The sequence below is a fragment of the Sinocyclocheilus anshuiensis genome, unplaced genomic scaffold (genome assembly GCF_001515605.1).
Source record: "Sinocyclocheilus anshuiensis isolate Anshui unplaced genomic scaffold, SAMN03320099.WGS_v1.1 scaffold171, whole genome shotgun sequence".
In the NCBI taxonomy this organism is placed as follows: Eukaryota; Metazoa; Chordata; class Actinopteri; order Cypriniformes; family Cyprinidae; genus Sinocyclocheilus; species Sinocyclocheilus anshuiensis.
In genome coordinates this window covers 160670-173203 of record NW_015549561.1, presented here as the reverse complement: position 1 = coordinate 173203, position 12534 = coordinate 160670, and the positions used below count along the sequence as shown (strand labels likewise).

At 40.6% G+C, this 12534-nt stretch overlaps 1 protein-coding gene across 1 annotated transcript; it reads left to right on the top strand.

Annotated features, from left to right (window-relative positions):
* The first annotated feature begins 904 nt into the window (after positions 1–904).
* Positions 905–8424, top strand: LOC107657184 (C-type mannose receptor 2-like). Its single transcript, XM_016445210.1, has 5 exons — positions 905–941; positions 1026–1370; positions 7446–7715; positions 7796–7894; positions 8060–8424. Exons 1-5 carry the CDS (start codon positions 905–907, stop codon positions 8422–8424), a joined length of 1116 nt encoding a protein of 371 aa, XP_016300696.1.
* Positions 8425–12534: the final 4110 nt, after the last annotated feature.

The following is a 12534-nucleotide window of genomic DNA, read 5'->3' as shown; positions in this document are numbered from 1 at the left end:
AAACAACCCCGACAGGGAGGCTAGGAACTGCACTACATGCAGACATAACACACACAGTGAAAAACGACGGATCAGCACAGGATTACAGAAGATTATTATCCAGGAGAATAAATGGGAAACCAAACGAGGAGGCTAACGAGGGCTAAGGCTCTCAGTAACCAGTATCACTTGTCTTCACTAATTAACTCAACCCTCGTCAATCAGCTCTTTAGTGGGGTGTTCGTTTCAGCACCAGACAAAATAAAATAGTAATAAAATAATAATTATTTATGGCCCATAAATAACATTTAAGCAGCTGTTTAGTCGTGAATGTTAAAATATGAAATATTAATGTTAATGTGTACATAATTGTTTGATTTAAGTCCATACTCCTGTTGACTGATACTGACTGACAGATTTCAATATGCAAATAAGTGGAAAGAGATGGACAAATACACAAAAAAGAGGAAGTGAAATATGAAAATTAACTTTAGAGCAATAAAACAATAAAATGACGTGCTAAATGAGGAATGAGAGCAGACATGATAATCACATAGTTTAAAGCTGCAGTTAGGGGAAAGAAGTGGGAAAATAGACCAGTATAAAGGAAGTGAATATGAAATAGGGGTTCTAGAGTAATAAACAAATAAGTGACGTGCTGAGTGACGGATGAGAGCAGATATAATAATCATATAGTTTAAAGCTGCAGACAGAAACATCAGACTCAGGACAGAAACACACGACCTCTAAAGTAAGAACAACTCATTAAACTTCATTCTTTAACAAAATTTGATTTTTGATATGTTAATATTGTCTTTATGACTGTTAATCATGTAATGCTGCTTAATTAAAAATAATTACATTCAATTAATTTTATTAAATATTTTTTTTTATTTTTAATTACCTGATCATGTTTTATTCAGAAATGGAGCAAACTCTATATTTCATTCTACTTCTCATTGGTCAGTGTTTGTGGTTTTATTCATGGTTTCTAGTTTCATTAGGTCTGTTATGAAAAGCATTAAAGCAAAGCCTCCCTTTCACAGTTCTCTGCTCCGTATCTGAATGTGTTCAGCGTCAGTATCACTTTATAAATGAGAGGAAGATCTGGACTGAAGCTCAGAGATACTGCAGAGAGAAATACACAGATCTGGCCACCGTTGACAACATGAACGACATGAATGAGCTGAAGAAGAGTGTGAATGATGGACGTGTTGAGTTTGTCTGGATTGGGCTGCATGATGAATGGCAGTGGTTTTCAGGTGAACCTGCGCTCTATCTGAACTGGTCTACTGGACAACTAAAAGGCAGAGATTATTGTGCTGTGATGAAAAATGGAGAATGGCGTGATTTGCCATGTAATGATACCCGACCTTTCATCTGCAACAACAGTGAGTGTGGCTATTTAAAATGACAAAAACCCTTCATAGATGGACGAAATACCAAATTTTTGTGATTTTTTTATTTGATAATGAATATACACGAGACTGTGGATATTTGTCACACTTTTAACATTTAGTCAATTTCTGTATAGACACAAACATTTTCAGAAAAAAAAAACTACTTCATTCATCTTTTGTTATCTTACTATGGGGTAATTTGTCACAGTGGGAACCTACAATTAAAGAGACTATAGAGAAAATATTAGAGAGAAAAAAAGAGAATGTGAGAAAGTGATTGATATGGATAGTAAAGATCTTATAATATTCATAAACATACAGCAGTGACTAGAGTTGATACTACTTGATATTTTCAGCCTTCAGTAACTCAAAACAAACATGGAAGAGCTTAATTTCCCTTCCGAGGGAACTTCGAACTGCGTCTCTAGGGGTCGCTATGGGGAACGCCTTCGGCGTGACCGGTGTCTGAAGCATACATCTAAATAAGACAGTGATATTGGCCGGCGACAGCATATGACGTCACTACCGGCGCGACCACAGTATAAAAGGGCACAGGTAGAACATGTCATCCTCTTCTTCGTCTTCACTATGACCGTTTGTTTATGTTAAGCACGCCTAGGAATGCATGTTTTCCCGGCAGAGGCTTTGCTCTGATATCCGCAGTTTCACACAGCTCACATTCTCTGTGTGTGTGTGTGGTAAAGAGCAAGCGCGTTAAGCTCTTCAGGGAGTTGGATGCGCTCTGCATTCATTGCTTGTTTCTTGTGAGGGATAAGCATGAATTGAACGCGCTCATCTCACGAGGAGACAGCTTGTGCTCATCGTGATGCGTTCACAAGACTACTGAGGGGGAGGTGAGTACTTCACCATTTACCCGAGTTTGTAGATAGCATTTGCATGAGTGCGTTTGCCTCTCGCGGGAATAGCGACGCATTCGTGGCAGAGTTTGTCATTCTCGCTTGATTTCCAAGGTAATCTAGTGCTTGGACGGAGCGTTTTTAGCTCCCGCGGGAGCTGAATGCGTGCTGCGCGTTGCGGTCGCGGTGAGAATTGGCTGCCCATTGCCGCGATTTGCGGTTGATGGGTAGAACAGGGAAAGGACCTGACGGGAAATTTCTCCCTATCAGTAATTTCCTTTTGTTCTCATAGGAGTGTATCGTTATGATGAGGTGGCTAAGTTGCTTCGCACCACAGATCTTGCTCTCCATGCCACTAAGCAGAAGGGCTCTTCGGGCTTTGCCTTCAGATGATGCCCCGTGAGCTTGAGTCTGCACGGGAGTGAGATCCATCTCATCTATCTATCTATTGCTAGGTTATGTTAATTCACTAACTAGTTTTTCCGCAGTATAACGCTGCAACTTCAGGACCCGCGGGTTCTCCATTCGAGTAAGCATTTATCGGAGTATAATGCTTTGTGGTGTGCTCCCTGATGTCCTAGCTGGGTGTTTGCTTCAAGAAGCTGCCCCGGCCAGGACACGCTACTCATGTCTCACCCCGAGGGGTCTCCTGAGATTTGAGTCATCCTCTCAACCGTCATGCATGTAAAGGCTTCTCTCGCTGAGGTGTTGAGGGGACTAATACTCTTTTTCTACTCTGAAGTTGAATCGATGGTCGGGCTTGCGGGACCTCCCTGTCACACTGCCCTTATGGTCGAACCAGTGAAGGCATGGGCTTGAGTACACTGCGTTCCCTGAGGTATAAGTGAGATGTGTTTCTGCGGAAACCCTTCCTGAGTGATTCGGCTCCGAGGAGCAGTAGCTCTTCATGCATGAATGCGTTAATGGGTTCTCTTTGGAGCCATTGAGCAGCAGCCTCAGGTTGTTAGGCCTCTCTCTGCCTCCCTGTTAGGCTGCTCTCTTTGTTGGTGAGTTTAGCAGTGCTCCCCTCACCTTAGAGGGTTACATTTGAGCACGCCGCTCCCAATTGAGCGTCTGAGGTCTCCTCTCATTGGGTGCTCCGCTCCTTGGAGCTCCATTTAGCAGCAGCCTCAGGTTGTTAGGCCTCCTTCGGCCTGCCTGTTAAGCTGCTCTTTTTCTTGGTCGAGCTTAGCAGTGCTCCCCTCACTTAGAGGGTCATCTATGAGCATGCTGCTCCCAGTTTGAGGTGACTGTTTTTTTGGTTGAGTTGGTGATTCTCCCCTCACATGGAGGGTTTTTCTATGAGATGCACCTTTTTCAATCTACATGCGCTCTGAGCATGCGGCCTCCCACTGAATTATTGTTACTCCTTGAGCGGGCCACAGTCACGTAGGGTCTAGGCCTGTCTAGTGGACAGGTTCTTGGTTACCCTTTAGTAACGGTGTTTCTAAATCCATGCTATGGTAAGTGCAAACGCTCAGCTTCTGTGCACTTTTTAAAATCCACATTGTGGTAAATGTGCACTCTAGGAATTTTGCGCACTTTCTAAAATCCTGAATGGTAAGGGTTACGCGTTGTAGCCTCGTTCCCTTTCTATGAGTTGGTTAAGCACCGTTTTTTTACCTTGGGCTCCACTCAACCGTTGGTTCATTACGGTATTTCTAAATCCATATCTATGGTAAATGCTCACGCTAGTTCTCTGTGCACTTTCTAAGGTCCATATTCATGGCAGGTGTGCACGCCAGCCTTTGTGTACCTTCTTTTAAAGCCTTTATGGTAAGGGTGACTCGTTGTTGCCTCGTCCACTTTCTCTGAGTTGGCTCTGTTCTTGGTTCTTGGGCCCCACTCTCCGCATATTCACTTTCAAGACAGGGTGTTACTACTAAGTTTCCTTGGGTATCTTGAAATCCTCGGTAGCTCGTTCTTAGAGCAGGAGGTAGTCTCTATTTGACAGGCCAGGATATGGGTTTGTAAGCAGCCCTGACGCGGACTTTATACAAGCCAGCCCTTACAGGTAAGTTTGGTGCACAGCTCAGGCCTTTGGCCATAGGGGGTTATGTCACTGACAGCCGTCAAACGTCCTAGGGGCAGCTCCTTTGACTTGTTGTGTTGGTACTTAGTGCTCGCTGTGGTATTGGCATGCACTCCCCTCAGCATGGCAGCGTGGGTATACCGTTCCCCATAGCGACCCAGATAGCAAAATGACTCCGGAGCGGATGCGCCCCGGAGTCACCACACGCTCCGGAACGGATCCACAAAACGGGTCCGTATCGGAGTCCACTTGCACAGCGCAACGGATCCGGAACAGATAAGGATTACGGATATCCGGTCCAGACCCTACCCGGATCCGCTAATAAAAGCGGTTCATCCGGCCCGGATCCGATCCGGACCCGTTCATGAAGTAGCTCATCCGGCCCGGATCCGATCCGGACCCGTTGATAAAGAAACGGTTCTGAACCGGATCCGATCAGGACCCGCTGATTAAGTAACTCATCCGGACCGGATCCGATCTGGACCCGTTCATTTAGTGGGTCTATACCTTATTTAAAATGGGTAATCTGGCCAAAACTAGAAATGGAAATACCTAAAATAGAGCCAACAAACATTATATAGACTAGACTGCTCTATAAAAGTGTAATATGTCTCCCTTTATTAATATTAATAAACCATAAAATCATTCAAAACCTTGAAAAAATCTAAACTTTCCTTGGCCAGTAATAATGAAACACTCTATAAAAAGTAGGTAATTACATGAAGAAAAATAAAAAATAAAATGCAACCACAAATTGTAAACATTGTTTTATTTAATGAAAAACTTTACCTCTAAAAAGACAATTCAGTTCAATAACTTTGTAAACATTTCCGAATGAATTAGTTCAATTCAGCCATAAGGAATTTTATAGCACACAAAAGTTTCGTTATTCACTTTGTGTCAGCTTGATGTTGATTTAATAAAATTCAATATCAGTGAAAATGTTGCAAAATTAATGCATGAAATTAACTGAATATGAAACAAAGTCTTGGCGACAAAGCAGCTCTGGAGAAAACAGTGATATCATAATCCAGCTAAATTCAGTTCAAGTCTTGTCATTATGCAATAGTGTCAGTACAATCAAATCAATATTATTCTTGAATATTCAGTGTCTTTTAAACCCCAGCTAAGCAAGCCAGAGGTGACAGTGGAACCCAAACTCCAGCAGGTGACTGAAACGAAGAAAAACACACACACAGACACACACAGTATCTTAGTATTTTTTCATTTCATATAAATTATCTGAAACAACATTATAAGAGATTAGGAATATATTTGTCAAAATATACACAAAAATAGAATTGAGCTAATATTCCAGAACCAAAATGAAAAACATAGCATAATATCGCCTGCAGTTATTCCTGAAGAGGGGTGAAAAATAACCTAACGTTACACATACGCTCAGGACTACCTGTTACCGCGTCTCACAAAAAGAAGGAGATCCCGTCTAAATAGGCCTGATATTACTCAGATCTACGTTAATGCTAATGTGCTGAAGAGCTAACGTTCCACAATGCAATTTCACAATTAAAAATGCCAACAAAGCAATTAACTACTTTATTAACCTTAATGTTACTGGCAACTGTACATATAAAGCATATTTAAACAGTATTCTTGCCGTGTTCAGCCGGCCGCAGCTTCAGCACTCTGAGGAGGATTTGATTTCAGAGACACGACTGTTAGAAGAAAGCGAATCCGCCCAGCCTCCGTAATGATTCCGCTAGTTTATTTCATATGTACTAAAACAACATTACGAGGAGAGGTGGGGAATATATTTGTCGAAATATATTGAACTAATATTCTAAAACCAAATCTAGATGAAAAAAAAAAGTTTATTCTCGCCTGCAGTTATTCCTGAAGAGGGGTGACCTAACGTTACATATACGATTAAAAGCCGGATCCCATCCAAATAGGCCTATTATTAACGTACTCAGATCTATGATCATGCTAATAATGCTAAAGAGCTAACTTTAACATTCCACAACGCAATTTCAAAAATTAAAAACTACAACAAAGCAATTAACAACTTTATTAATGTTAATGTTACTGGCAACTGTACAAATAAAGCATATTTTAAAAGTATTCTTACCGAGTTCAGTCTTCTTCAACCTGGCCGGCCGCAGCTTCTCCACTCTGAGGATGATTTCTGAGATGGCACTGGTTAAAAAAAAAAAAAACGCATTTGGATCGCTAATCCGCGCCGTGTCCATAATGAGTCCGCTAACTGACAGTGCGCTGTCCGGAGGCGGGGCATATTCTGGGCGAATGACCGAACAGAGTCTGAGAGTACAGCGGAGCTGCTGACTTGAGGGCGGATCCATCCCGGAGTCTGTTGCTATCAGGGGACCCCTAGAGGACGCAGTTCAAAGTTCCCTCAGAAGGGAACATCTCAGGTTACATTTGTAACCATGGTTCCCTGAGAAGGGAACGAGACACTGCATCCTCTAGTCTCCTCGCCATGCTTCGGACGTAAGCTTCAGACGAAGAAGCGTATTACATGTTCTACCGGCGCCCTTTTATACTGTGGTCGTGCCGGTGGTGACGTCATAGGCTGTCGTGTTTTTAATTATATGCTTCAGAGACCGGTCATGCCGAAGGCGTTCCCCATAGCGACCCCTAGAGGACGCAGTGTCTCGTTCCCTTCTCAGGGAACCATGGTTACATACGTAACCTGAGACGTTTTGTAGATTAACTCAAGTCTAGTCCATGTAGGAAAAAACACTTCATTAAAACATAAAACAATTGGGTATCAAGATGAACACTGCAACTATATTCATTTAGATATTACTTCATTCACTGAACACAATTTTCCAATTATTATTATTTATTTATTTTGTCCCTATGTGGTCATTTCTTACGATGTGCAATTAAACAACTTTAATTTAAAGTTTTAATTTTAACTTCAACTTTATTATTTAAAAAAAAAATACTAATAATAATTGTCAGCTCTTCGTGTAAGAGGTATTCCAGAGATATATTTAAGAAAACTAAATCAATAGATTGAAAATCTTGAAAATATTGTGAACATTCAATATATCACCAGCTGTAGAAGCAGCTCAAGAGTGAAGTGTTTCTGATGTTTCCACCGCTGCTCCTGTTCACATCCAAACCATAAATTAGCGTAAGAATAATGAACAAACTAATCCATGAATTACTTCTCATTTGTTTTTCTTAAAGCGAACACAGGACTTGTCTTTATCAATCAGACGATGAATTGGAGAGACGCTCAGAGTTACTGCAGACAGAATCACATTGATCTGGTCAGTGTGAGAAACCAGAATGAGAATCAACAGGTTAAGAAGATCATTAGTGATAATAACTCATCTGGATCATTTGTCTGGATCGGTCTGTTCAGAGACTCATGGCAGTGGTCAGATCAGAGTAACACTTCATTCAAATACTGGAAGTCTGGTCAACCTGATAATGGAGACAGAGCTGGATCGGTCTGTTCAGAGACTCATGGCAGTGGTCAGATCAGAGTAACACTTCATTCAGATACTGGAAGTCTGGTCAACCTGATAATGTAGACAGAGGTGATGAAAAATATGCAGTGATCGAACTGAAAGCTAAGGGACAATGGCATGACATCTCTTGCACCTACCATTTTCCTTTTGTGTGTCATGAAGGTGAGTAGATCCTCACAAAACACACACAATCCATCCATCACCTCCAGATCTCTTAAAGTTCACGCTACACGTCTGACATGACACATTCATCCACAGTGTTTGTTCTGCATGTTGTTTTTGATCAGTCTCTCTCTAGTTTCTGCTTGTGCTTTGTTTTGTGTCCAGATCCTGAACTGATTGTGATCAGAGAGAATCTGACGTGGTCTGAAGCTCTGAGATACTGCAGACAGAATCATGTGGATCTGGTCTCGGTTCATTCAGAAGAGATTCAGCGTCGTGTGATGAACGTGGTTAAACGGGCGTCTACTGCGGCGGTGTGGTTGGGTTTACGTCACTCCTGCACTGTGGGCATCTGGTTCTGGGTGAGTGGAGAGACCGTGTGCTATCAGAACTGGGCTCCAGGGAACGGAACGAAACCGGAAAACTGTAAACTCGAGAAGAGAAAAGGAGCAGTTCAGTCTGGAGGAGATCAGCGCTGGATCAGCCTTCCTGAAACTCACAAACTCAACTTCATCTGCAGCAGATATTAAGAGTGAAGGATATGTGAATTGTTTGTTTGTTTTCTTGTTCACTGTTTTCACATTTCATAATTTTTCTGATTTACTCATAAATGTTTTTTCTTTTCTTTGATAGCTTCTGAGTGAATCTGATTATTGGGTTTTAAAAGTGTCCAAAAGTCTTGCTTAAGTCTCAAAAGCATTATAATTACATAATATGATATTATCAAAGTTTTCTAACATCAGTGTTTAATGTTCTTTAATTGTTTAAAACACTAACATGATATATGTGTGTGTTTTAAGAATCTCTCTGTATATCTGGTGTGGTTACATCTCTTTGTTTTGCACTAATCATATATTAGAAATGACTGGTTAACTGTGATTAAGAGAGCAGCAGCTCTTGAGAAAAATATTCTTTGTTTCTCAGCAGAATAAAATCTGGTTAGTAATTGAAAAGCAAAAGTAAAGGTTGGGTATAAAATATATTGTGTTTGATCCAAACAGGAAAGATCAAACACAATGTAACAGAAGATCAGCTCAAATAAACTCATCTACAGCCAGTATTCTCATCTGCTGACTATTTCCTGATTTCTGCTTGATGTGACAATGAATTGAAAATGATATGTAACAAATATGTAAACTTTACTTTTGGTTGTTGATTTATTAGGTTGATATTTAGGATATATTGTCACTTACAAAACATGCACATTTCAGCTTCCTATGACTTCGTCAGTTCCAATGTTCCAATGTTCCAATGTAAATATGTGGTGAAAAATGGAACTGCAGCGCCCTGCTTCGTTTATTAGACCGAGACGATTTCACAATAAAATGTTTGGTCTTTTTATACTAAAGAAACTTGGGAGAATTGGTCTTGAGAAGCATTTGTTTTTAAGGCAGAAGTCATTTGTAGAGATGATGCATTGCTTACCTTTCTTCTTAAATCATTAATTTTTTCAATGCTGGGATCACTAAAATTGTGTACTTGATTGATTTAACAAAAGGCCAGTGGTGAACTGCACATGCGCTTGCTGAAGAAGTTGGGCTAACTCCAGTTAGAATTGTGGAGGGATTAGTCAGGAATCTTAAGGCCTATTTTTCTCCTAAATTGATTTATTTTATTACAAATGTTCTATACTGAAAGGCTTTTTGTTTCCTCAGACAGGAACCTTTTTAAGGTTGTTCTTAAGTCTACGAATTTGTTGATATTGCAAGTTGGACAAATTCGTTTTTTTGTTGTATTGAGAAAATTTTTTATATCATATTTGTGTTAAATCTGTACATCTTGGACAATTGAAGTGAAGACCAGACACTAAATGGAGGTCTTGACTTTCTATTTCAGATGAGATACAATATGTCCATCCTGGAGATTACTGTACAAACCACCTATCTCTAAGAGATGTGGTGATCTTCAGTGGAGATTATTGCATTGTATTGTAGCCTCAAACTCTTATTTCAAAACGTAATGACACTGTTTTACCAAATTGTCCTTTTTGTAATGTAATTGTTTTGTGAGTGTTTTAAACTCAGCTTAGCGTTCAATTTTTAAGTCTCATCAGTGCAAAAATGCTGGTAAGAATACAAGTAGGCTATGGTGACCCTATTCAAGTCTTTAGTGGAGTCTTGAGTACTTATTGAATATATAGCATTCCTTATTTTGAATGGAGATGATTTTTGGAGGGGCATTGGTGACTGTAAATGAATCGTGGAACCTTGTCTTTAATTGGTAATGTGTAATGTTTCTTTTTTTTTTATGTTTGTAAATTAAAGTGTTTTAAAAGTCAAAAGCTGTGTCCCAAACTGAAGTGCGTGGACTCCGGAGGGCTCATTTGAAGTGCGATTGCGTCACAGCGTCACGACGTATGCTGTCCCAATTCACGGTGCATTTCAAACGGGATATATCGCCCTCCGAAGAGCACTTCAGAGTGAAAACAATCATGGCCACCATATTGAAGGGTCGTTCCAAACCGAAGTGCTCAAAACTGGCCACTTCAAAGGGCCCTTCGGAATGAAGATTTTCGAAGGGTACAACTGATGATGAACTAATTTGCGCAGATTCTTTGCATGATGACGGCGCCTCCGTGTGGGCACGTAATGATGACGCAGAAGGGCACTTCAAGAAACCCTACACCCTTGTTGTTTGGTCCCCTACACCCTTCAACCCTTCGAAGATCTCACTCCGGAGGGTAAACCCTTTGAAGGGATTAGGGCATAGGGATGAGCCCTTCCGAATGGAACGCAGGGTCAGAATTCACCCTCCGAAGACTGCATTCCAAGGCCGATTGCGTCACCGCGGCGCGGCGAAGGCTGACGTAATTCGAAAGCGACGTCAAATGCCCCCTCCGTTTCCCAGGAAAATGAAGTGTACATCTGATGTACACTTCACACCCTACCATATCCCAGAATCACTTGCACGCAGATGACGATGGAATATATATTCAAAGAACATGGAGGAGGACAGTTCTGTGGGGGAATTCACATTGAAATGTAAGTATTGTGTTTTCATTTACTCAAATAGCTAGCGAAACAAGTGTTAAAGCCAGGGTTTAAAATAAATAAAAAAACAAAGCCCACAAACAATAAGACAACCACTATATAAGGCAATAGTCTTTCCCTTTGTTGTGTTTTTGTAGTGCTGTCATGCAAGATATGTCTACAAATGTTTTAACCAAACTTTAGCACTTCAGTATTTTGTATGCATGTCCTGCTGTGTCATATTTTCTACTGTTAAGATTGCAAACCTGTCTTTATATTTTCTCTTGTTTTAGTACTATTCTGGAGAAAATGAGCCTGCTGGGGAAAGACTTAAAAAATACAAAGAGTAGTTAGTTAAGTTAATAGACAAATTTTTGACACACATTTTTGCTGAAATTCATTGTGCTGTTGTTGTTAACAGGCATGGTTTATTTGCTCTGCCTTAGGATTGCTAGTGTCCTGGGACAGGTGAGGGAGTGAGTAGAAGCTGGTGGAGCTGCTCAGGGAGGACATCAAACTCCAGAGAGAGGGAGAGAAGAGAGGAGAGAAGAGCACAGGAGAGAGAGACAGAGGAGAGAAGAGAGGAGAGAAGAGCACAGGAGAGAGAGACAGAGGAGAGAAGAGAGGAGAGAAGAGCACAGGAGAGAGAGACAGAGGAGAGAAGAGAGGAGAGAAGAGCACAGGAGAGAGAGACAGAGGAGAGAAGAGAGGAGAGAAGAGCACAGGAGAGAATGGAGAGACTGTTTTCTCTTCTTGAGAGCATGCTTAACAAATACATTTATTAGCCAGTCTCTGTTAGGCAAGATAAAACGGTGGAAAAAATGGGTACATTACAGTTTTTCAATATCTTTTTTTTAAATGTCACATTGTCAATGAAAGAACCTAATTTCTGTAGTTCATTTTTTTTTTATATTTTTGTGATGCAAGTAAAAAAAAATGAATAAGTTGTATACATTATTCATTTTTGTAGTGTAATTTATTTGTTAATGAGCCTGAATACTTTCTGTAAATTTTGTTTTGCATATTCACGTGTAAACAAAAGCGAAGTAATTATGTACATTGGTTTTTTTAATGCAGCTTATAATTTTTTCACAAAACATTCTTCTATACGTTTATTTTTTGTCTTGTAAATTTTTTTTTTACACATTTAAACAAATTGTTCTATACATTACTGAAAGTACTTTTTTACAACAATTTACAACATAGCTTAGGTTTAACATCAGAAAAAAAACATCAGTTTTGAGTCCGGCCCTGCCTCCATGTGTTCTGGGGTCTTCAGGAGGTGAATCTCTTAGTGAATGGCCAGCACCTCCTCAGCGACTCGGAGGACAATGCGGTGGACAGTGGAACGAAGCATGTCAAACACTCTGGAGACCACTCTGTATGATGTACCACTGGCAGACAGAAGAGAAACACCAGGGTCTGGATTGTGACACCCCATCACTGTTGCCGTTCACTTCTCAGAAGATCCAGCAGCACGGTCAGGGCCTCCCTGCTCAGCCAAAAACCATTAAAAACCTGTCCAGCGCTGGCACATTCAGCTTTATCCTGCAGTACAGGGGTCTGGTCTGATTTAGGGAAAGAAGGAAAAAATAAATTGTTTAGAGCTATGACAACGTAATTAGTAGAAGAAATATTGAGATACTTTAGTAAACTACTTTTAGTAACTAC

Coding starts and splice junctions, on each gene's coding strand:
- LOC107657184 (XM_016445210.1), top strand. CDS start 905: ATGGAGCAAACTCTATATTTCATTCTACTTCTCATTG. Junction 7,716..7,795: donor AGACAGAGCTGGATCGGTCT/GTTCAGAGACTC, acceptor CTGATAATGTAG/ACAGAGGTGATGAAAAATAT. Junction 7,895..8,059: donor TCCTTTTGTGTGTCATGAAG/GTGAGTAGATCC, acceptor TTTTGTGTCCAG/ATCCTGAACTGATTGTGATC.